Below are 21,259 nucleotides of genomic sequence, written 5' to 3' on the forward strand. Positions count from 1 at the left end.
TCAACGCAATATCTCAAGAACGCTTCAGGGCAATTTCTTTAAATCTGGCAAAAACATTCACTTAGTACCAACGATGAACTGATAAAATTTTGATGGTCAAAGGTCAAAGGTCAGTGTCCCATCACATTGGCCTCTGTTTGTGAACTCGATATTTCAGGTCCATCTAGAGGGAATTTCTTCAAATTTGTCACAAATGTTCACTATAACTCAAATATAAAGTTGGTGGTCAAAGGTCACCATGAGTTTACATTCGTTTCCTATAATATCTCAGGAACGCCTCGAGGAAATCTCTACAAATTTGTGACAAACATGCGTGTACATGAAGTGCATGTGAACTCCAACCTGAGTGGTTCGCGGAGCCCAACAACCACCAGGCGGCGATTCTAGTTTCATTCTGTTCTCAATTTTCCCCAAAGATGTCGAGAGTGAGGAAACGATAAAACATTTTACCGATGCTTTTTTTTTTTTTCTTTTTTTTTTCCTGTTAGTGCTGTTAAAGTTCTTACAATCATTTAAAAGAGTCAAGACTTTTTGTTCTGTGCGTGCATCTTCAATAGAAAACTTCATGCTGCCCTCGTCAGTGTAGCTAATGTACCAACTAATGAAGCCATCACAGATGTTACCGCGTACACCTTCTCATCCTGAATTCACCATGAAATCCATTCATTTCATTTGATTTTCATGGTAAAACGTTTGCAGAGCGATCTGAAATCTGCACCCAGTTTAAACTGTATTTGTTGTTCTGTGTGCGGTTGAAAGGTTTTCACAGGGATCTTTGCTGGAGAGATGTTTGCCAAGCTGATTGCCATGGATCCCTACTACTACTTCCAGGAAGGGTGGAACTGCTTTGATGGCTTCATTGTGACTCTGAGTTTAGTTGAGTTGGGACTGGCTGACGTGGAAGGTCTGTCGGTGCTCAGGTCTTTCCGATTGGTGAGTGAAAACAAACAGAAACGGGGATGATATCAACATTTGTTTGCCTCTTCCAGTCCTCTTATGGAGTGAGTCTGTGTCCTGAAAATAATGTTTCTTGTTTCTTCTGCAGTTAAGAGTGTTCAAGCTGGCCAAATCGTGGCCTACCCTCAACATGCTGATCAAAATCATCGGTAACTCAGTGGGCGCTCTGGGTAACCTGACCCTGGTGTTGGCCATCATCGTCTTCATCTTCGCCGTGGTGGGCATGCAGCTGTTTGGCAAAAGCTACAAGGACTGCGTGTGTAAGATCGCCGATACCTGCGAGCTGCCACGCTGGCACATGCACGACTTCTTCCACTCCTTCCTGATCGTGTTCAGGGTGCTGTGTGGCGAGTGGATCGAGACCATGTGGGACTGCATGGAGGTCTCGGGTCAGAGCATGTGTCTCACCGTCTTCATGATGGTCATGGTCATCGGAAACCTGGTGGTAAGAGAAGACTGCATACTAGGGCACACTTTATTTCAAGATTCAAATGGATCTTCACTTCAATAATTCGATATCGATTCATAAATCCAGAGATCGATCTTTTAGTCACGTAATGTTCGGACCGCTTATACCAGAAAGAAAGAGTATCTTGTTGTTGTGAAGATTTGCTGAATAAAAGGTGCATTAATGCAAATGCTTTGGGATTTATTAATGGAAACATTAATATTTGTCAGAGGGTTCTTGTACAATTTACAGAATCAGTTCTCTGAGACTGTTTCATATCCAAGAAAAATTGGTAGAGAATTGATATGGAATCAAATTTGGGAAATCAATGGCGACACCCAGACCTACTGCATACTGCAGATGCTATTGAATGACATAAACCCTCAGTAGTTTCCCACGTTGCTAACCGTGCATTCAGGTTCCAGTTTTTGTGGTGTTTCTTTCCGAGGTGCTGAACCTGTTCCTGGCTCTGCTGCTGAGCTCGTTCAGCGCTGACAACCTCGCCGCCACAGACGACGATGGGGAGCCCAACAACCTCCAGCTCGCGGTTGCCCGCATTAAGATAGGGATCGCCTGGTTGAAAGTCAACATGCGGGTCTTTGTAGCCACGGTGCTCAAGAAGGTACCACTTACTCAAACCTCCGCAATGCACGAGCACTTCCTGGTTGTTAAATAACCGTTGTGGCATGACGGCGCGTGATTCTGTCAGACAGCTCTGTGATGGCCTTGTTGGTTTCTTTCAATCAGCCTATAGAAGACGAACAGAAGCCGTTGGATGAAATGTATGAGAAGAAGCTCAACTGCATCGCAAACCACACCGTGGACATCAACCGGGAACTGGACTATCCTAAAAACGGCAACGGCACCACCAGCGGCATCGGCAGCAGCGTGGGAAAGTACATGATCGACGAGGACTACATGTCCTTCATCCACAACCCCAACCTCACTGTCTGCGTTCCCATCGCTGTCGGCGAGTCGGACTTCGAGAACCTGAACACGGAGGACTTCAGCAGCGAATCGGACGTGGAGAACAGTAAAGACGTGAGTAGGGTGGACGGACACGAGGGTGTGAGTGGTGAAGAGTTGGCAGCCTTCCTGATAGTTTGGGTGAATTGTTGTTTGATGGAGAGAAATCACATGGTGGTGTTACTGTGGACGGTTGGGGGAGACTTGATTTGAGTGAACAGATAAAAAAATTTGTATTGACATCCTCAAGAACAACGAGAAGCATGAGGGATGTGAGAGTCTTTGGCGATTAGACCCTGTTGTGATGTCATGTTATTTATAGGGGGTGAGGCAGAGCGTAAACCGGAAACCCCCACCCTCGGGGGTGGTGGTGGTGGTGGTAATGGAATGAAATAAAATTAAAAAATTTTTATGTACATTATAGAGGGGGAAAAAAAACTATTTGCAATTCCCACATGAGCAAGCTAGAAGAAAAGCACCCTTTTACAGGAAGAAACCTCTGCTTCAAGCGGTTGGGGAGGGGAGAGCGGAGAGAGAAAAGAGCAGCATAGGCAGGGGTGGAGGAGGGTCGCAGCGGGTCGCCCGGATCTGCCAGCTGATGCTGAAGAGAACAGAACCCATTTAAACTTTGACGGCAAGGGGAACTATCGGCTGACTGACATTGTGGTGATTGATTGATTGGTTTACCCGAAATGCCCATGGTCATGTGATTAGAGAAGTGGGAGGGAGGGAATAGAGGAAGAATGAGATATAAATATTGATTGAACTTGACCTTGAACTTGACCTTTCAATAACAATACCAAAAAAAAGAAATAACTACAACCAAAAAAAACACAACAAGAACAAACCAACACAAAAAACTGCCACATTTAAGGAATCAATAGCATCGTATACACGTCAGCTAAAATGATGCTCAAATTGCCCGAAGGTAAATCCAAGGTCAGGAGGAAAGTCTGTACAAACACAGACTGTGAGGTCAATGTGCTGGAAAGGTTCAGAGACATCCCGGCACACTACGGAGCTTCAACATCAAGATGTTAAAATCCCTGGTAAACAACTGTCCTTCTTCATACGGTCAATGAAAAGTCCTCAGATCCGATTAGACAAAGTATATTAGATTTCTAGGTCATTTAATGATCTCTTAAAACAACGATTTTAAGAACAACGGGCCGATTTCCCCGCTTTTAGATATAATCCTACCAAACCTGAGGTCTCGTAGTGACATGGAAGGAAAAGTCAACGAGTGCTTGGAGGGACCGAATATCAGAAGGAGACAGTCGGGGGTTAACTGTTTACCATGTACGGTGCTACATAAAAATGTATAGTTCAACGTGGTGCAGAAACACAGTTTTGTTGACGTTATCATGTAGTATGAGGTAAGCAGAAGCGGTCTGAGCTGCCGCGCTGAGTTTTGCGTGACATTTCAGGACATCCATTTGGACAGCAGCACTGTAACACCGAGTGCTGACCCTGCAGACAGACAAAGCAACGTTGGTCTGCTGGATGTTATGAAGGTAGGAGGAGGATGAGCCAGAACCAGAGAAGCCCGATGTGTGCCGGTCACCTTGACCTGGTTTGTGGTAGGAAGACTGGAGATAATGCAGCTGCACCGCTACTGTACCTGCACCAGGTTCATATTCCACTGAGCTCCCTTTAACCAACCACACAACAGTGTTCGCTGCACCACAGCCAGCCACGGGGTGCACTGCAGGGAGAAGCTGCCAACAGCCAATCAGAGACGCAGGAATCCATCCGACTGCTCAGAGAGAGAGAGAGAGGGAGGGAGACGGAGAGAGCGTGAATGTGTTCCTTTTTCGGACAATTTAAGATTATCAAGTGCGGTTTCATCCTCCGGGGAATTGAACCGGCTGAGTGTCTACATGTGTACAAGAGTGCGCAAGAGTGTGCACACTTAATTGGAATGAGGCTGCTGTTCTGCTGGCGTTTCACTAGTTTGTCCTGCCTCACCTTGGCCTCATATACGATGGGATTTAGTTATTTTACAAATACTGAGCCACTCTGGTCATATTCTAATGCTTTAGTGAAACAGTTTAATGTACATCCATATGCAAATTTGATATGCTAATTCGATGTTTCATCATTCCTTTTTGCGTATGGAAGTGATTCAAGTACAATTTATTAGTTTAATTCTTCCATTACAAGTAAATTTGTCCTTTGTCGCTTAAGAATCTCTATTTATGTTACAATGACCGTCATTACCAGTTCAATCAATCACTGCTCAAGTTTAATTACTCCTATTAATAATCCTGCAGAATAGGCAGCAGCAGAGGGAAAACCAGCTGCACTACATGGCTACAACACGTGCACCTCCAGCAATAAATCATGTCACGCATATAAAACCCAAAGGGGGCGTTAATGTGATGGCGGTGCTGGCAGCGTGCCGCCTGCACGCTCTCACCGCCGTAACCGTGTCACGCTCGGAGAGAAATCCAGAGGCTGCGGTCCTCTGTTTGTCTCTGTTTGTCCCAGCTGGATGACACCAGTTCATCTGAGGGCAGCACGATAGACATCAAGCCGGACGTGGAGGAGGTGGCGGTGGTGGAGGTGGTGGACGAGTACGTCGACCCTGAAGCCTGCTGGACAGACGGTGGGTGACATTTACTATCTGCTTCCAGGAGGTTCGTTGTTACTGTTGCGATCAAAAATGATAGATTTTTTTCAAAGGTTTAGAGAGTGAGTGAGTTTAAGTGAGTGTTTGGTGTAAAACTGTGTTGTTTTTGTTAATAAACAGATTTTTTTTTTTTTTGCTTTGAAAATACTCCCTTTGTGCTGTTAATACTTCCAGCAGAGCTCCTGCTGATGACCTTTTTTGCAGAAAAAAACCGTGGCAATTTAAAAAGATTTCAAGCTCCCGTAAATATTGCGGCGATTGCTTGAATTTGCGTTCATTCTTGCGATGGCATTTCCTGGAGGGACCGCTCGATAGTAAACACAAGCAGAAGTGCATCATTATCAACAACGTATATGCACCGTCACCGTGGTACATATTTCTGTTTCTCTATATCCGTCTCTTAGATGTATAAGAGACACAATTTCACAGTGTGTTTTCATTTGCCGTACAGAGTGTGTGGCCAAATACAAGTGCTGCGATGTTCCCATCACTCACGGTTGGGGGAAACACTGGTGGTTCCTGAGGAAAACCTGCTACCTGATCGTGGAACACAACTGGTTCGAGACCCTCATCATCTTCATGATCCTGCTCAGCAGCGGCGCTTTGGTAGGAACACAAACACACACGAGTACATGTGTTCCCATCGTCTCATGCTGCCGCTGCTACAACATGCAGTTTATGGTGGTTGCTGTTGCACCATTATGATACTCATGTGAGCAACAACTGGGGAGAAACATGAATGCTCCAAAGGTGAAGATCATTTCCTTTTAAGGATGTGAGCCGGCAGCATCGTCTCCTGTTTTTTCTTGTGCGACGGCTCGTGATGTGATTGTTGCTAATGGACAGCAAAGTGCTGTAATGCACCAACCTTTCAGAGAAGGAGAGTCCAGCTTAGGTTTGCAGCTTTTCTGGAGGCAGAAGGCCTTTGGCCAAATCAAAAACACTTATGTGCTGAAGAACGGATATGGGCTCACAATCATCAGTCTCGTTTGACATGGTTCACATTTTCCAACGTTTTCTCAACGCTGAACAAAGAATATAAGTAGCTTCAGAAGTAAAGCTGATTTAAAACAACAAAACAGATCATTCCATGTTATTCTTTTATTCGTTTTGTACAACTCGAATGATTGAGGCTCCGCCCACAGTTTACTCCTTCTAATGTGTGAGTGATGAAAGCTGAAAGACACCAGGTGATCCACCGCCCGTGTGACTCCTCTCTGCTGCTCTTCAGGCCTTTGAGGACGTGTACATTGAACAGAGGAAGACGGTCAAGATCATTCTGGAGTACGCCGATCGAGTCTTCACCTACATCTTCATCCTGGAGATGTTGCTGAAATGGGTCGCCTACGGATTCGTCAAGTACTTCACAAACGCCTGGTGTTGGCTGGACTTCTTCATTGTAGATGTAAGTACACTTCATATTGTTCATCTCCTCATTGGGTAATTTTAAGCCTGCAAGATTGAGGGACTCCATGGATCTGAGATGTTGCTCATTGGTTGATTTAAACATTAAGCAGAACTGCAATGTGGCTTGATTCCTAAAATGTTCAAGTTTCCTTTTTAGTATAAGCACAGATTCTTTATACTTAAATTAACAGACCAGCGTGTCAAGTTCCTTGTTTTAGAGGCAAACTGACAAATATTTGGCTCTCAGTCTTTAGGAACATGTTACATAATAATTATATTTGATCACAAAATGAGCCAAAGCATTGAATGAACTATCCAGAGCAGGAGTCTCCAACCGTTTTTCCTCTGAGAGCTCCTCATGTTTAGTAACATCTATTCACACAGCTGAGCTCCACCCAAACCAGTTGAATCAGCTTCTTTTATGTGAACAATAACAAATTGATACTCAACGCACACATTTTATATCACAACAGCTTATATTCAAATTTGTCTATATGCATTTCTTCATGTTTTCAAGTGACAGACTCTCTTTATAGCTCCGCCCCCTCTGTTGCGGTGCAGCTGAAAATATTGTATTTCTGTTATTGACCTAATTTGTGAGCAGCTGTTTGTTTCCAGCTCAGCCTGAGAGTCTCTGCTGTGTTTCTGTCCTCTGATCTCTGTGTCTCACTGTGGGTGGAGCTTAAACCTCTGCTGCACTAACACAGGTGGAGGGAGCGAGGGCAGATTGTTGATATCATGGTTGTCAATATATATTAGTTTGCCAGCTACAGGTTGAAGACCCCTGGTCCAAAAAAAATGGCCTGTTGGGGAAACAGGGATGATTTATTTTATCTTCACATTGACCACATGGGCCAAGTTCTTAAAAACATGGTCGATTCCTTGAACTAAATATTGAATATTATAACTAATCAGCCTGAGACATTTTTTTATATTTGTAAAAAAAACAACAACAACTTGTTTACAGACATTTAGACAGTGAAAGTGGACATATTATGTGATATTTCTGGTGATACGAGGGCTGTTTCCTCACACTGCTGAATGTCAGTGTCACAGCCCACCAGCCTGAGTCCCCTGACAGCAGCACAGTGAATATCTGTTAACTCTGGTGTGTTTCAGAGTGCCTGTCCACGTCAGGCTGCTGAGTCACTCAGTGTTTACTGTGTCTTACATATGGTCTGTCCTTTCCTGTGGGTTTTTTTTGTGCATGATGGGTTTAATCACTTGAATTTCTTCCTGCACTTGGATTTGAAAAAAGGATTTCATGTTCACACCTGCAAGTGCAAGAGGAGGTCGCTGTGAAAGACTCACTGCTTTCCAGGAAGTGATATTCGGGCACTACGGCGTCCTTCAATGTCGTGGCGTTGTCGTACATGTAGAGGACGTGTATGTGAGAGATGATGGAGACTCAGAACTCTGAGAAAAATCTGAATTTGGAGAAAAGTCTTACAGTTAAGTTGACTATTTCTGTCTGTGAAATTTGAGTAATGTCTGAATTCCCAAATGAAAATAACTACCCTTCATCTGTGGTTAAGTGATGGCCATTAATCAAGTATTATCTACCATTATGCATTGTTAATGACCAAAACAAGGTCTGATTTATATTATTATTAATATTATTAATATTGACAATTTCCCTCCAGTTTAAATGATTAGTTGAGGAGTTCAATCACTGCCTCTGACTTTTCTCACAGAATTCTGACTTGTTTTCTTCAGAAAAACACAAAATTTTTCACATCATACTGTTGTTGTTGTTTTATGACGTGTTTTAAGGCGTGCAAAATCATTTCTGTGTTGGTAAGTGGTGCGATATATGTCGACCAGTTTTCACCACTCAATCTGTCTGTGATTTAATATTAACATCCACTCCAGGTGAAAAAATCCATCTGTGTTCTATTGTTGTATGTCGTGTTCCTGTTGGCTTTCAGAACCAGTCTTTCAGTTTGTCCCGATACACACACGGTTTGTTGAGACGAAGCTACGACATTAGCTGGAAGCGCTAGAGAGGATCGGTCTGGTTGTCTCACAAAACGTCTGTCTTGGTCTATAGAAAACATCTGGATTCATCCTCAGGGGATCACGATTATTCAGGAAAAAAACCAGTTTTCAGTTACCTTTCATGGCTGAGTGTAAATGTTCACCTGATGGGGATGCTACACAAAAGATCAGAGGGTCAACAGAAATCCTGAGATTTATCCTGGGAGTTGTCAGTGTCACCAACTCTGCTACTAGAAGACAATAATATGTGCGAGTGTGTGTATTCGTCACTGAGTCACAGATGAAATATGCATGTTTGTGTATGTGACACACAGAACAAAGAGATAACAGATATACTGCAATTCAGTTACAACTATATTTATGAATCTTATAATGTGAGCTTGCAGTTGAGGTGTTTTTTGATATGTGGTCTTGTTGTATTGGAAACCATTATGTTACGTGGTGTTTTTGTTTATTTCTCCACTTATTGTATATGAATGTAAAAGTCATTTGAATAATTTATGCCCAAGTAGCTCTAATGATTCAAAAGGTTTAGGTTTCTATCGTCCTCTAAATGTCTCCAAAAGAATAAATCATATGATGTAAAATAATACGAGGTGCAATCAAAAAGTTCAGAGACTGATCCTTTAACAACAACAAAAAAAACATATTTGTTGTAAATCTGGCCGTCATCTCCTTTAAAGCACGTCGATAAACCGCTCCAAGGAAGTCAAACACCATCTGAGATTCACGCTGGACCTCCACGGTTTCAAAATAGCAGTTGCAGGGAACTAAATCTGGCAAGTAGAGGTGGTAAGGAGCGACGATTGTTTTATTTCCGTTTATCTGGGGTCTGGTCGCCGTGGCAGCAGGTCGAGTAAGTTGGCCCAGACTTCCCTCTCCATGGCAACCTTTTCGAGCTAACTTTGGGGGATCCCGAGGCGTTCCCAGGCCAGATGGGATCTATAAACTAAATTGGCAAATGTTTTTGCCTCGCCCTGCTCTGTGCTTTCCTCTTTGTATGTGCACAACAGGAGCCGTCTCCTGAACTTTTTGATCACACTTACTTGTATGATTTAGAGTCTCTGGTCTCAAAAGTCTCATTCATGCACATACTGTAGCTCGTGATGGAAGCCAGAAGAGTCAAAGATTAACCCTCAAATTTGCAGAAATATCAGTATATTGTGAAGAAAACTTAATCCTGACTTTCCACACAAACCTCTACCCTAATCTTCACCTGTCCTCTCTCTCACAGCAGGTGCCTCTAAACTGTGTCTCTCTTTAAGCTAAGAGAGACATTGTGCAGCTGTCCAGAGGGACTGAGGGGTCGGTGTTTGGGGGTCCAGGGTAAGGTTTGTGTGCCGTGGTGGGACTCCTACTTTCACAGGTTACCCTCTCTTCTAACCCTGAAAGTTGTCCTCTCTCCCCTCTTTTGAGTAAAAAAAAAAAAAAAAAGCCCTCTGGTGTGGAAACTGTACCGTTCTGTACCGTGTACCGTGTGTATATTATTGTGTCACATTGATTTAGTGTTTGTGAACACATCTCTCCTCTGATTTTTTCCCTTTGTTTGACTCTCTTCTCTCCCTCTCACTGTGTCAACCACAAGTTTCTTTCCAGGTGTGCTCACTGTGCTGTTTAAGCTGGTTATCACGCTAGACTGGCTTGCCAAACTAAACCAAACACAAACATAAGAAAACACCTAAAAAAAAAAAAGAGAAAAGAAACTTCATTGACCTTTGTATACTGTAATAACTTCTGTAATGTTATATAGATCCATATAGAGATGATACCTGTACTTATATCCATCCTTAGGGTCCACTTTTCTCTCTACAACCCCTCTAACTATGTGGGTCCTCTCCTCCTGTTCCTCTGTCTGTCCCTCTCCTTCTGTCCCTATCTGTGTAGGTGTCTATAGTCAGCCTTATAGCTAATGCGTTGGGCTACTCCGATCTAGGCCCGATTAAATCACTCAGGACACTGAGGGCCTTGAGACCCCTCAGGGCCCTGTCACGTTTTGAAGGGATGAGGGTAAGACCTTAAGACACCAGGCAGCTGGTCCTTTTGCATGCCGAGTAGACAAAAGCATCAACGCATGCTAGAGATGGCAAAAAAAAGTTTAAAAAATGTCCCTGAGGGGAGTTTTTTTTAATTTTTTTATAAGGCAACCCCCTTCTGATCAGTGAGAAGCTTTTTGCATGGACGCTGATCATCTCAGATGGGCCTAAAGCATCTGATTTGATTTATCATATTTCATTTCATATAGTATGAATTTTAGTGTTATGTTAAGGCAAATAGCAATGATTTATACATTAAAAATATGAACTAATGTAAAAATCGACCTAATGCCTCATACTAGACTCTTAACAGAGACGTTGACCTGAATGATGCAGCACATTACAATAACAGCTCTATTCAGCACCAGCTGAGAGAACAACCAGAGGTCGGTATGAACCATCACACAAAACCTATTGGACCAGAACCGCAGGGTTAATATGGACCGAGGTGCAATCTGTGCAGGCGATCTGATACCTGAGTCACAGAGCTGACATATGATGGAAATCTGTGCACGGATCAAAAGCTTCGTGTCCATTTCTGTCCTTAATATGTGCACCGTTTCAACATCACGAATTACTCTTTTTTTGTTGTTTTGCTCTACAACGATAGTGGCGTTCACCTCTGATGATCCCTTAAATGTGTGACGGGTTTCATTGGCCTCTGGTTGTTGCCGGGCAGAAAGAAAAAGAAAAATCTGGGCTCAGCATCTTCTGAATCTTGCTCTGCCTCCAGTCGTCCTGTTTTCTGATCTTATCACAGTTTGGCTTTGGCATTGTCACACTGGAAGATCAACAAACTTCTGGTTACATACCCCCCTCCCCCCGCCATCCTCACCGTGGTTTCCATGATCACCATCCTGCAGTTAGACTAACTTAGCACACAGATGCATTGTCTTTGTATTAAAATGTCAGGCAGAAGGAAAACAAAGGAAATATGACATTTGATGTTTGCCTACATAGTTTTGGTTTATTTGGCTTTCTGTTACCATGGTGCCTCTGTGTTTGGAAATGCACATTCCCTCCTGATGCTGTCTTTATGTCCTTAAGCGGTAAAGTATAGTTTATATAACCATTTTTGGAAACCCACACATTATGTTGGCATATCTTAACATACAAAAATACTTTTTTTTGTTGTTGTTGTTGCTGGCATGCTGACTGCTGGCTGTGTAGGATGATATAATGCAATCCTTTGGTGCAATGTTTAAATATCTAGTTTAAAGATTAATTACATTTTATAGGAGTGGAACAATATGTTGTGGCACAATACTTTTCAATAAAACAATTTGATGCTGGTAATGAGTTATATTAAATGTGCTTCATTAACACCTGAGAAGTCTCCACTTCTGCAGGGAAATGTTGACAGGCATGTAGCCTTCAGTGATAACCCTGTCCTGCCCCAGAAATCTAAAGGGAGGCTACTCGCACACATCTGGATGCAGTACATATAACAAATTAAGCAAATCTGCACCTTAACCAGTTTTATCCAGTGAAAAACAACCACAACACTACAGGAAGTCGAACAAATATTATTCCCTTGATATTTAGGTGATAATGTTTTGGGAAAAAACTTTTTTTAATTTTTTTTATATCCAGCTGCATTTCAGTGAAAGAAGCTGCCGATCTCACTCAAACTAAACCGAGCTGAGAGGAGATAAAAAAATTTTTTTTTTAAAAAGATATTTGTTTTTAAGTCCGTTCTGTTTTTCACATTTTACACCAAAGTCAATAAGAAAAACAGTTTGAAGAACAACAAAGGATCTGAGTTGCGGTTGGTTTTCACTGTGTTGTGCGTCCTGCTGAACCAGTATTGTTACACTCCCTCGTAATTTATCGTCATGGGCTTCCAACTTGTGCCGAGAAATCAGACAGAGCCTCTAGTGGAGAGAACGAATGTGCATTTCTATGTAAGTGTGTTGATTTTCACGTGTGTGAACATCTTCATGCGGCCAGCGTGCGACGGCTAAATCAAAGTTTTGTCTGTTTCCTCTTCGTCCTCCTCCTCCTCCTCCAGGTGGTGGTGAACGCCTTGGTGGGTGCCATCCCCTCCATCATGAACGTGCTGCTGGTGTGTCTCATCTTCTGGCTCATCTTCAGCATCATGGGCGTCAACCTGTTTGCCGGAAAGTATTATTACTGTTACAATGAAACAGCCGAGGCGAACTTTCTCCCGGACGTCGTGAACAACAAAACCGAGTGCTTCGCGCTCATTAATTCAAATTATAGCGAAGTCAGATGGAAAAACGTCAAGATCAACTTTGACAACGTGGGAGCAGGATACCTGGCTCTGCTGCAAGTGGTAAGAACTCTTTCCTTATCGTCTGTCTCTCTCTGCTGATGTTAAACCTGTGTTCACACACACACACACACACACACTGTGACTGTCCACTTCACAGGCAACATTCAAAGGCTGGATGGACATCATGTACGCAGCGATAGACTCTCGAAAGGTAAGCGCTCTGACAGTCGTACGTCCACATCAACACGCAGGGCAGTTTTGTTTCATGCATTTTGTGCCACTTTGCAGGTGGAGGACCAGCCGGTGTACGAGGACAACTTGTACATGTACATCTATTTTGTCATCTTCATCATCTTCGGCTCCTTCTTCACCCTGAACCTCTTCATCGGTGTCATCATCGACAACTTCAACCAACAGAAGAAAAAGATAAGACTGCTTCTCCTCGCTTTTGCCCTCTGAGAAAAGCAGTTTTTTCCGTGATGTGAAAGGAAGAGTTTGACATTTTTACAAAGCATTAGATGAGAAGATCAATACAACTATCATATCTGTTTGTTAGCTTAGCAGGAAGGCTGGAAATGAGAGGATGTGTTAGTTAATCAAACTAAAATCAAGAATGTCAAATTTTTCCTTTGAGATTTGAATCAAAACAATTGAAACTTGTTTTCACTTGTTAAAACGTGCCTTTTCTTTTTGAAGCTCTGTTTGGATCAGCTCTGGAGTGAGCGGTATGAATTACTGCAGATTGTAACCAAACAGTTTTTGTCCCTTTACTTTGGAGGTCAGGATATCTTCATGACAGAAGAGCAGAAGAAATACTACAACGCTATGAAGAAATTAGGGTCAAAGAAGCCACAAAAACCGATACCCAGGCCTCAGGTGGATGTTTTCTCTTCACCGTCACACATGTTTGTAGTTTTACACTTTTGAAATGAAAGAAAATTACGTCCCTCCTGTTCCCTCCGTTTCTCCTCAGAACAAATTCCAGGGCATGGTGTTTGACTTTGTGACGCAGCAGGTGTTTGACATCTCCATCATGATCATGATCTGCCTCAACATGGTGACCATGATGGTGGAGACGGACGACCAGTCGACGGAGACGGAGGAAGTGCTTTACTGGGTCAACTTCTTCTTCATTGTGATCTTCACCTGCGAGTTTGTGCTGAAGCTGTTTGCGCTGCGTCACTATTACTTCACCAACGGCTGGAACATCTTCGACGTGGTCGTGGTCATCCTGTCGATTGTGGGCAAGTATTCAAAAAGCTTTTTTTTTTTTTATGCTGGGGGGGGGGGGGGTGACGACACTGCTCGACTGGAAATAGCTCAAGTGGGGCCTCTTGAAGGACACGGCACAGAGACGGGGACGAGGACCAATTAACCGAAACATTTTTGGCTCTTTCTTCAGCTCGTATGAAGCCACGCAGTTTATTCTGGTTTTGAGGGTAAAGCAAGGCAGGTTTATTTCTACAGCACATTTCAACAACAAGGCAATTCTTCATGCTTTACATGAAAACATTAAAAGCATCAAAACATCAGGCAAAAGAAACTCACCATAACAATAGATTTAAAAACAATTAAAGAGTGATTAAAACATTAAAACAAAAGAAACAAAAAAAAAGCTGAAATGGGATCAAAGTTTCAGTGGAAGACATAAAATACAGAAATGCGTTGCAGTGCAGCGCAAGAAATGAATCAAGATCCTCAAATGCAGCAGAAAAGTCTTCAATCTTGATTTAAAGGAGCTGAGCGTTGCAGCAGAAAGCTGCAGGTCTGCTGGGAGTTCAGATTGAGGTCTGAATCTACGACTACACCAAAGATTTCTGGCTCGGTTTGTGCTTTTTAACATCAGCGATCGAAGCTGAGCACAAACTTGTTAATCATTTTTCTTTCGCTCCGGAAACAAATGACTTCTGTTTTATTTTTGTTTAGTTGAAGAACAATTCTGGCACGTCCAGTTGTTGATTTGTTCAAAGCTCTTACGCAGCCCTTGGATGGGATTATAGTCCCCTGGTGATATAGTTGTGTACATTTGTGTGTCATCTGCATGATGACGATACCACACTTTGTTGTTTTCCATAATCTGAGCTGGTGGAAGCATTTAGATGTTGAACAGAAGAGGCCCCAGAATTGAGCCTTGGTGAACACCGCATGTCATTTTAGTGCGCCCAGAAGTGTAATTAGCTGCAGACACAAAGTGTTCTCTGTTCTTTAAGTAGGATTCAAACCGAATCGGTGCCGAGCCGGTAAGTCCCACACAGTTTTCTAGTCGGTGTAGTATCTGCCATTCTGCTGCTTTTCCTACACAACGGTGGTGAACGTAATATTCTTCTCTTAACCGAACATTTTTCCACTTTCTTTCATTTCAGGGATGTTTCTGGCGGACCTGATTGAGAAATACTTTGTATCGCCGACGCTCTTCAGGGTGATCCGTCTGGCTCGTATCGGCAGAATCCTGCGTCTCATTAAGGGCGCCAAAGGAATCAGGACTCTGCTGTTTGCCCTCATGATGTCACTTCCTGCCTTGTTCAACATCGGCTTGCTGCTTTTCCTGGTGATGTTTATTTTCTCCATCTTCGGCATGTCCAACTTTGGCTACGTGAAACACGGGGCTGGAATCGATGACATGTACAATTTCGAGACCTTCGGCAACAGCATGATCATCCTGTTCATGATCACCACGTCCGCCGGCTGGGACGGCCTGCTGCTGCCCATCCTGAACTACCCTCCGGACTGCAACCCCTTGTTGGAGAACGCCGGCACGCCCGCCACGGGCAACTGCGGGAACCCGTCTGTGGGCATCTTCTTCTTCGTCATGTACATCATCATTTCTTTCCTGATCGTGGTCAACATGTACATCGCCATCATCCTGGAGAACTTCAGCGTGGCCACGGAGGAGAGCGCCGACCCGCTCAGCGAGGACGACTTCGAGACCTTCTATGAGATTTGGGAGAAGTTCGACCCCGACGCCTGCCAGTTCATCACCTACTCCAAGCTGTCTGACTTTGCTGACGCGCTGGAACACCCGCTCCGCGTGCCCAAGCCCAACACCATTGAACTGATCGCAATGGACATGCCGATGGTGAGCGGAGACCGCATCCACTGTCTGGACATCCTGTTCGCCTTCACCAAGCGCGTGCTGGGCGACAGCGGCGAGTTGGACATGTTGAGGCAGCAAATGGAGGAGCGCTTTGTGGCGGCCAACCCCTCCAAGGTCTCCTACGAGCCCATCACCACCACGCTCAGGCGCAAGCAGGAAGACGTGTCCTCCAGAATCATCCAGAGGGCCTACCGCTACTACCTGGCTCAGCGGGGGTTCGTCTGCAAGCGCAAACCGGCCAACAACAAAGTGGAGAACGGCGGAAACAATCAGGAACAGGAAAAGAAGGAGGGCACTCCCTCAACTGCCTCCCTGCCCTCCTATGACAGTGTAACCAAACCTGACAAGGAGAAACAGGATGACAACAATGAGGGAAAGGGCGGCAGGAAAGAGAAAGGAAGAAACCAAAAAGACATCAGGGAATCTAAATGTTAGGCCGTTGGATTAATAATCACAGTAATAACAATAAAGCTTATAATAATGTAACTTCAAGCAAAAGCGAGAGGAAACTCACCCACACAGATGTACAGATTATTTCATTTGCAAGTCAGAAAAAAATAGTATTCAATAATTTTGTTTACAGACTTCATTCTTATATTGATGCAGAGGAAAGCAGCTCGGTCTGTGACAGCTTGAAGACTCTCGAACTTTAGTCAAACCAAACATAATCAGCATACTGTGTGACGTTGTTGTATCTAGACTACTGATCTTAACAAAAGGAAACGAAAAACAGACGAGGAAAATGTCTGTTGCTCACTTACTTACTGGTCTTCAGATGAGACGAGTGACTGCACCAAGAGGTGGAAAGGCAAAAGCAGGAATCCAGCGTCTGGATGCGAGTAACGGATTCCTATGGAAGACAGTACTGTGAGCGGAAAAACAAAGATGCTGCTCGATGCTGAAGAAAAACGTCCATCTCAAAGCAGCCGGCGAGTGTTCCCGTGTCGTTTAACACTGAAATGTATAGAGGAGCAAATGACACACTCACTCTATGAGCAAACAGAAGGATGACTGGTGAGTGAAAGACACAAACAGTAGAGAGTGTTGGAAGTACTTTTTTTTTGTTTTTTTGTTTTATTAAAGCTAGAAATCGTTTGTTTGAGCAGCAAAAATGCAAACGGATAAAAAAAAAAGAAAAAAAGAACAATACTCAACAGTTTGCCCATGTCATTCAACTCTTCTACTCATTTTCTCTTTGTTATACCCACGTCAAAATGCTTTTTTTTTTACACATGGGCTTTCACACCCGATTGGTTTAGGGTCTGTTTATTATGGGGTCAACTCGGGCCAAGGGCTTACATTTACTCCGAAAGATTTCCAAACAAATACATAAGTAATTGTGCTTGTTCAATGCATACAAATGACTTGCATGATGGCATGTTTTGATCAGAAATCTTGCATGAATTATCATAGTCCACAAGACACTAATACTCAGACCACAGCGGTGGCTCGACTGAAATTTGAAAGTTCAGAGTAATTTGTTCAACAGAGATTTGGTGTTACGGGGGGGTTGATCGTCTGAAATGGATCCAAACAATTTTAACTCATCGCTCAATCACATTTCAGATGTTTAAATTGTTGCCTCGATAGACAGAAGAATGATTAAGACCGCCGTCGTGGATCAGTGAGTGAAATCCAAACAATTATTTGCTGCTCTGGAGATGTTGAGTGTGTAAGATGGAGAAAAAAGTTGTTTGTGTGTATCATGGGACTGAAATATTTTCAAGGGCGCAACACTTTCGATCTAAAAGAACAAAAAAGCGTATATTTATAATTTGTATGCACCTGCGTAATGTTCCATACCATCTGCCTTTATTTTGTGTGAGCGGGCATTTTGGGGAGTCCTACTGTCGGTGGTTTGTGGGGATTTCACAGGTTTGGCGAACTCCTTTGTATTTCTGATGTTTCTCTTTGGGTGGTTGGACCTTGGTGAAAGGGCCGGAAGAAGTTTGACTCGTTGTTCAGTTTACACGGTTTGATTTCCTGTAGCTTCTTCACATATGTGTAAATGTAAATATCTGGTTGGTTTTTGTTTTTGTTTTTCTCCCTGTTTTTTCTTCCCTGATGTGATTTCCATGTTTTCGGTGAGTCCTGTTGTTGTTTTGTTGTTGTTTTTTTGTTTTTTTTTCACACGCGTTTGTGAGCCGAGAGGAAGTCGAGGGGGAAACGGTCTTTGCGCTGGAACACGCCAGCGTGGCGGGTGGTCGTCGTGTCCGACGTTAACGAGAAACAGAAACTTACGAGCGGGTGATGAGAACATTGTGTGTGGAGAAGCCAAAGAGATCTGCCTTGTCATCCCGTGTTGCCCTTTCCGTCCGCGGAGCGGGACCGGGTGAAGTAAGCCCCGCCCCTTCTATTTTTTCGCTGTCGTTACTAGACAGCGAGACCGTAGAAATGTATGCAATGCTTGAAAAATCCATCCCTTTTTCTCAGGAGATATTATAGATGTACTATTATGAGCTCTGCAACAAAATGCAAGTGAATGTGATGGGAGTATTAATGAAATCATGTTTTGCTCTTGTTTTTGACGCCGTGTTGACGGACGATGATCTGGGCTGGCCGTCTCAACGCGGCGGCCGCCCGGTTCGGGGGCCGAGTTTAGTGCTTCCTGCTTCTGACGCGAAGACTTCGCAGGGCTCGAAGCGTCCCAGTGAAAACGGCAAAATTGCGCTCGCTAGTAATTTGTGGTTAAGTCATCGCGGACTGTCGTCTGGTCTTAATTAATTTCAAATTTAACGACGTTCACCCCGATAGCAAACACAGATACAGGAAACACTGTGAGGAGATGTCATGAGAGTGAATTGGGATAGTGCTCGGCGTGAGCGGCACACTAGCAGGAGTGCGATGCTCCGTGGATCGGCCCCACATTTCAGTATTCAACTACAAAAAGTGCTCTGAGCCTCCCATTCGCCATTTATTTTCTTCATACTGCTCTACTGCGTAACAAATACCAAATAACCAACAGAGCACTGGATGCATTCTTATGGTACTGTGAGCCCAATCACCACACCAGAGCTTTTGCACTTCCTGTTGTGCAGTGATGTCACTTCCTGTTTATGAATAACTCTCGCTCCCTCCCTCCCTCCGTTTTCAAGTTCCCATGGTCCAGTTGCTGCATGAGATCTCCAAAATCAGTGTGGGTGTTACCTTGAACCAAATAAAACTCTGAATGATAAGCATAAAAGCTACTGCCGTCCATTTTCTCCAAGATCTCCATGGATACAAGATTCAAATGACCGAAAGACACCTGGGAAAAAAAACAATAAAAAAAACTAAAAAAAAAAAAAAAACACATACATCACCATTTGGAAAAAAAAAATTAAAAAAAATGCAGGCTATAGGGCACAAAGCTAAGACTGGACTTTTTAAGAAACTATAAATAATGTAATATATTATTTTAACAGCATGTGTAGTTTTTTTGTAAATACAGGATTACTTAAAAAAACTACAGCTATTAATCTAACACTAAATATTAATAACCGTAAATAGAATGGCTTCCAGCTGACACCCCTTTGTCACACTTGTTAGGCTGTGACGCATTTGTTAGATGGAGTAGATTTTTTTCAGTCACTTTTCACAAAAAAAAAAAAAAGAGGGGAGTAAGCTAAAAAGAATCTATATTAAAAAGCAGAAATTGTATTTAAAAGTGTATAAATCAATACGTACATATACAGAGGTATATTACATATATATTATATATATATATTCTACCCTATAAATATATATATATAGTGTATATATATACACACAACGTCTGTAACTCGGCTCTCCTGTCCACTCCTTGCATTGAGGTGAAACCAGAACCACAGAGTGAAACCGATCACGCTTTCTTTCTTTGTTGTGGTGTGTTCAGAGAAGAAGCGATGCATTCTGGGTACCAGCGTACAGCACACGGTGTTGTACTGGCTGCTGGCTGACAATTGTGGAGCCGGCCTTTGGTGAGAGGATTGCACTACCAGCATACCCTTTTTTTTTTTTTTTTTTTTATACATGTGTGAAGATGTCTTGCCACCCCCCTCCGCCCCCTCTCCACTCCCCTCCACCCCCCCAAACCTAGTTTCACATGAAGACACACCGACGCAGACAGACACACACTCACGGCCATTTTTTGCAGGCGACTGCCGGTTACCCAGTTTGCCCCCCGGTGTGAGCCTCAGCTCACTTTGTGTGACGATTTCTTGGTTTTATTTTGTTTTTGTTTGCTTGTCGCAGCTCTAACCCTCCACACACCCCCCACTCCCTCGACCCCCCCACTCCCTTTTAACAAACACACTGCTGCAGTTTGGAGTTGCTCTTTTTTGATTTTTGCCGTCACTTTCAATACGATATATCAAAATGATTTAAGGGTTAGTCGTCTCAACTGTCTGTGTTTGTTTATGGTGCAATATCTCTTAACGGCACGTGCCTTTTTAGCTTTCGATTTTAGTCTGTCAATAAAAAAAAAAATCAGCATTGTGGATCTCGACACCCGTGGGAGTGAATCAAAACGGAGCACGATGGGTAGAAAACGACGTACAGAGTTCGAAATTAAACTTCAACTGAAAAACTCACCACCTAGATTAGACTGTCTGGACTAACATCTCGTAGAGTCATGTAGGACAAGTGCTCTCTCTGTGTGTGTTCTGTTTACCGGCTCCCGGGCCCGGTACAAGAGAACAGCTTGCCTTCTGTTTTACACTTCTGTTCATCTCCACATGTTGGTTTTACCAGTCGGTATATGAGGCCATTCTTTTGTAGCATGACTGAGATAAATTTTCTTTTTGTTTGAAAAATAGGTTAACTGAAAAAAAAAAAAACGAAAAAAAAAAAAACACAACAAAGAACTTTTGACTGTCATTATCTCTTGCCACTAATACAGTCAGAAAGAGGACATGTGTTGCACAACCACATGGGACAATTAAAACGAGAATCAGTGAAAGAATGTCTTCATTTGAGCACGAATCTATTTCCAAACAATAAAGCAGCCTTCCAGTAATTCCTCCGGCTGGTGTCGTCTTTTGGTTTTAAAATGAGAATATGTGACAACATGTCTGACTGTTTAACCGCATTTTTATTTGTAATTTTTTTTTTACTGTGACATTGCAAGTTATTAATGACATTTTTACACGTTACAAGAAGCTCATTGTGGTTGTTTTTGTCACTGACTGCTCAGCTAAGTTGCAAACATGGCTGAAAATATTAGAAAGCCACGCAAGACGAGACGGGGAGGGACGGAGACCGAGCAGTCGGAGAAATCTGACTCATAAAAATACCTAAACGATGCTCGTGTTTCAGGTTTGAATACAATCACTGTTTGATTTGACGTGCTTGGGTGTGTCATGGTGCAACAGCACTAATATGGCAGGTGTGTGTGTGCATGCATGTGTGTTTCTCTTTTCTCTCCCCCCCCTCCCTTCCTGTGTGTGTGTGTGTAAGGTGGCGCACTGAATGAGGGAGGAGGGTGGAGAGGGAGGGGGGGGGAGCAGAGACAGCACTGCAGTGCAGATAG

At 43.2% G+C, this 21,259-nt stretch overlaps 1 protein-coding gene across 5 annotated transcripts in view; it reads left to right on the forward strand.

Annotated features, from left to right (window-relative positions):
- The window catches only part of scn8ab (sodium channel, voltage gated, type VIII, alpha subunit b), a 47,773-nt gene extending 27,027 nt beyond the window's left edge, over positions 1–20,746 (forward strand). For all 5 annotated transcript variants that reach the window (XM_069708564.1, XM_069708537.1, XM_069708556.1 and 2 more), the window contains 14 exons: positions 760–933; positions 1,046–1,402; positions 1,854–2,027; positions 2,153–2,446; positions 4,862–4,979; positions 5,455–5,609; positions 6,235–6,408; positions 10,293–10,415; positions 12,453–12,737; positions 12,835–12,888; positions 12,966–13,103; positions 13,449–13,553; positions 13,651–13,921; positions 15,041–20,746. In XM_069708564.1, coding sequence (XP_069564665.1) covers positions 760–933; positions 1,046–1,402; positions 1,854–2,027; positions 2,153–2,446; positions 4,862–4,979; positions 5,455–5,609; positions 6,235–6,408; positions 10,293–10,415; positions 12,453–12,737; positions 12,835–12,888; positions 12,966–13,103; positions 13,449–13,553; positions 13,651–13,921; positions 15,041–16,206 — 3,588 coding nt within the window. In that variant the 3' untranslated portion in view covers positions 16,207–20,746. The remainder of the gene's footprint in view (positions 1–759; positions 934–1,045; positions 1,403–1,853; positions 2,028–2,152; positions 2,447–4,861; positions 4,980–5,454; positions 5,610–6,234; positions 6,409–10,292; positions 10,416–12,452; positions 12,738–12,834; positions 12,889–12,965; positions 13,104–13,448; positions 13,554–13,650; positions 13,922–15,040) is intronic.
- Positions 20,747–21,259: the final 513 nt, after the last annotated feature.

The sequence above is a fragment of the Brachyistius frenatus genome, unplaced genomic scaffold (assembly GCF_029030835.1).
Source record: "Brachyistius frenatus isolate BFR_SWC_R1_liver_20210118 unplaced genomic scaffold, ASM2903083v1 Contig_4, whole genome shotgun sequence".
In the NCBI taxonomy this organism is placed as follows: Eukaryota; Metazoa; Chordata; class Actinopteri; family Embiotocidae; genus Brachyistius; species Brachyistius frenatus.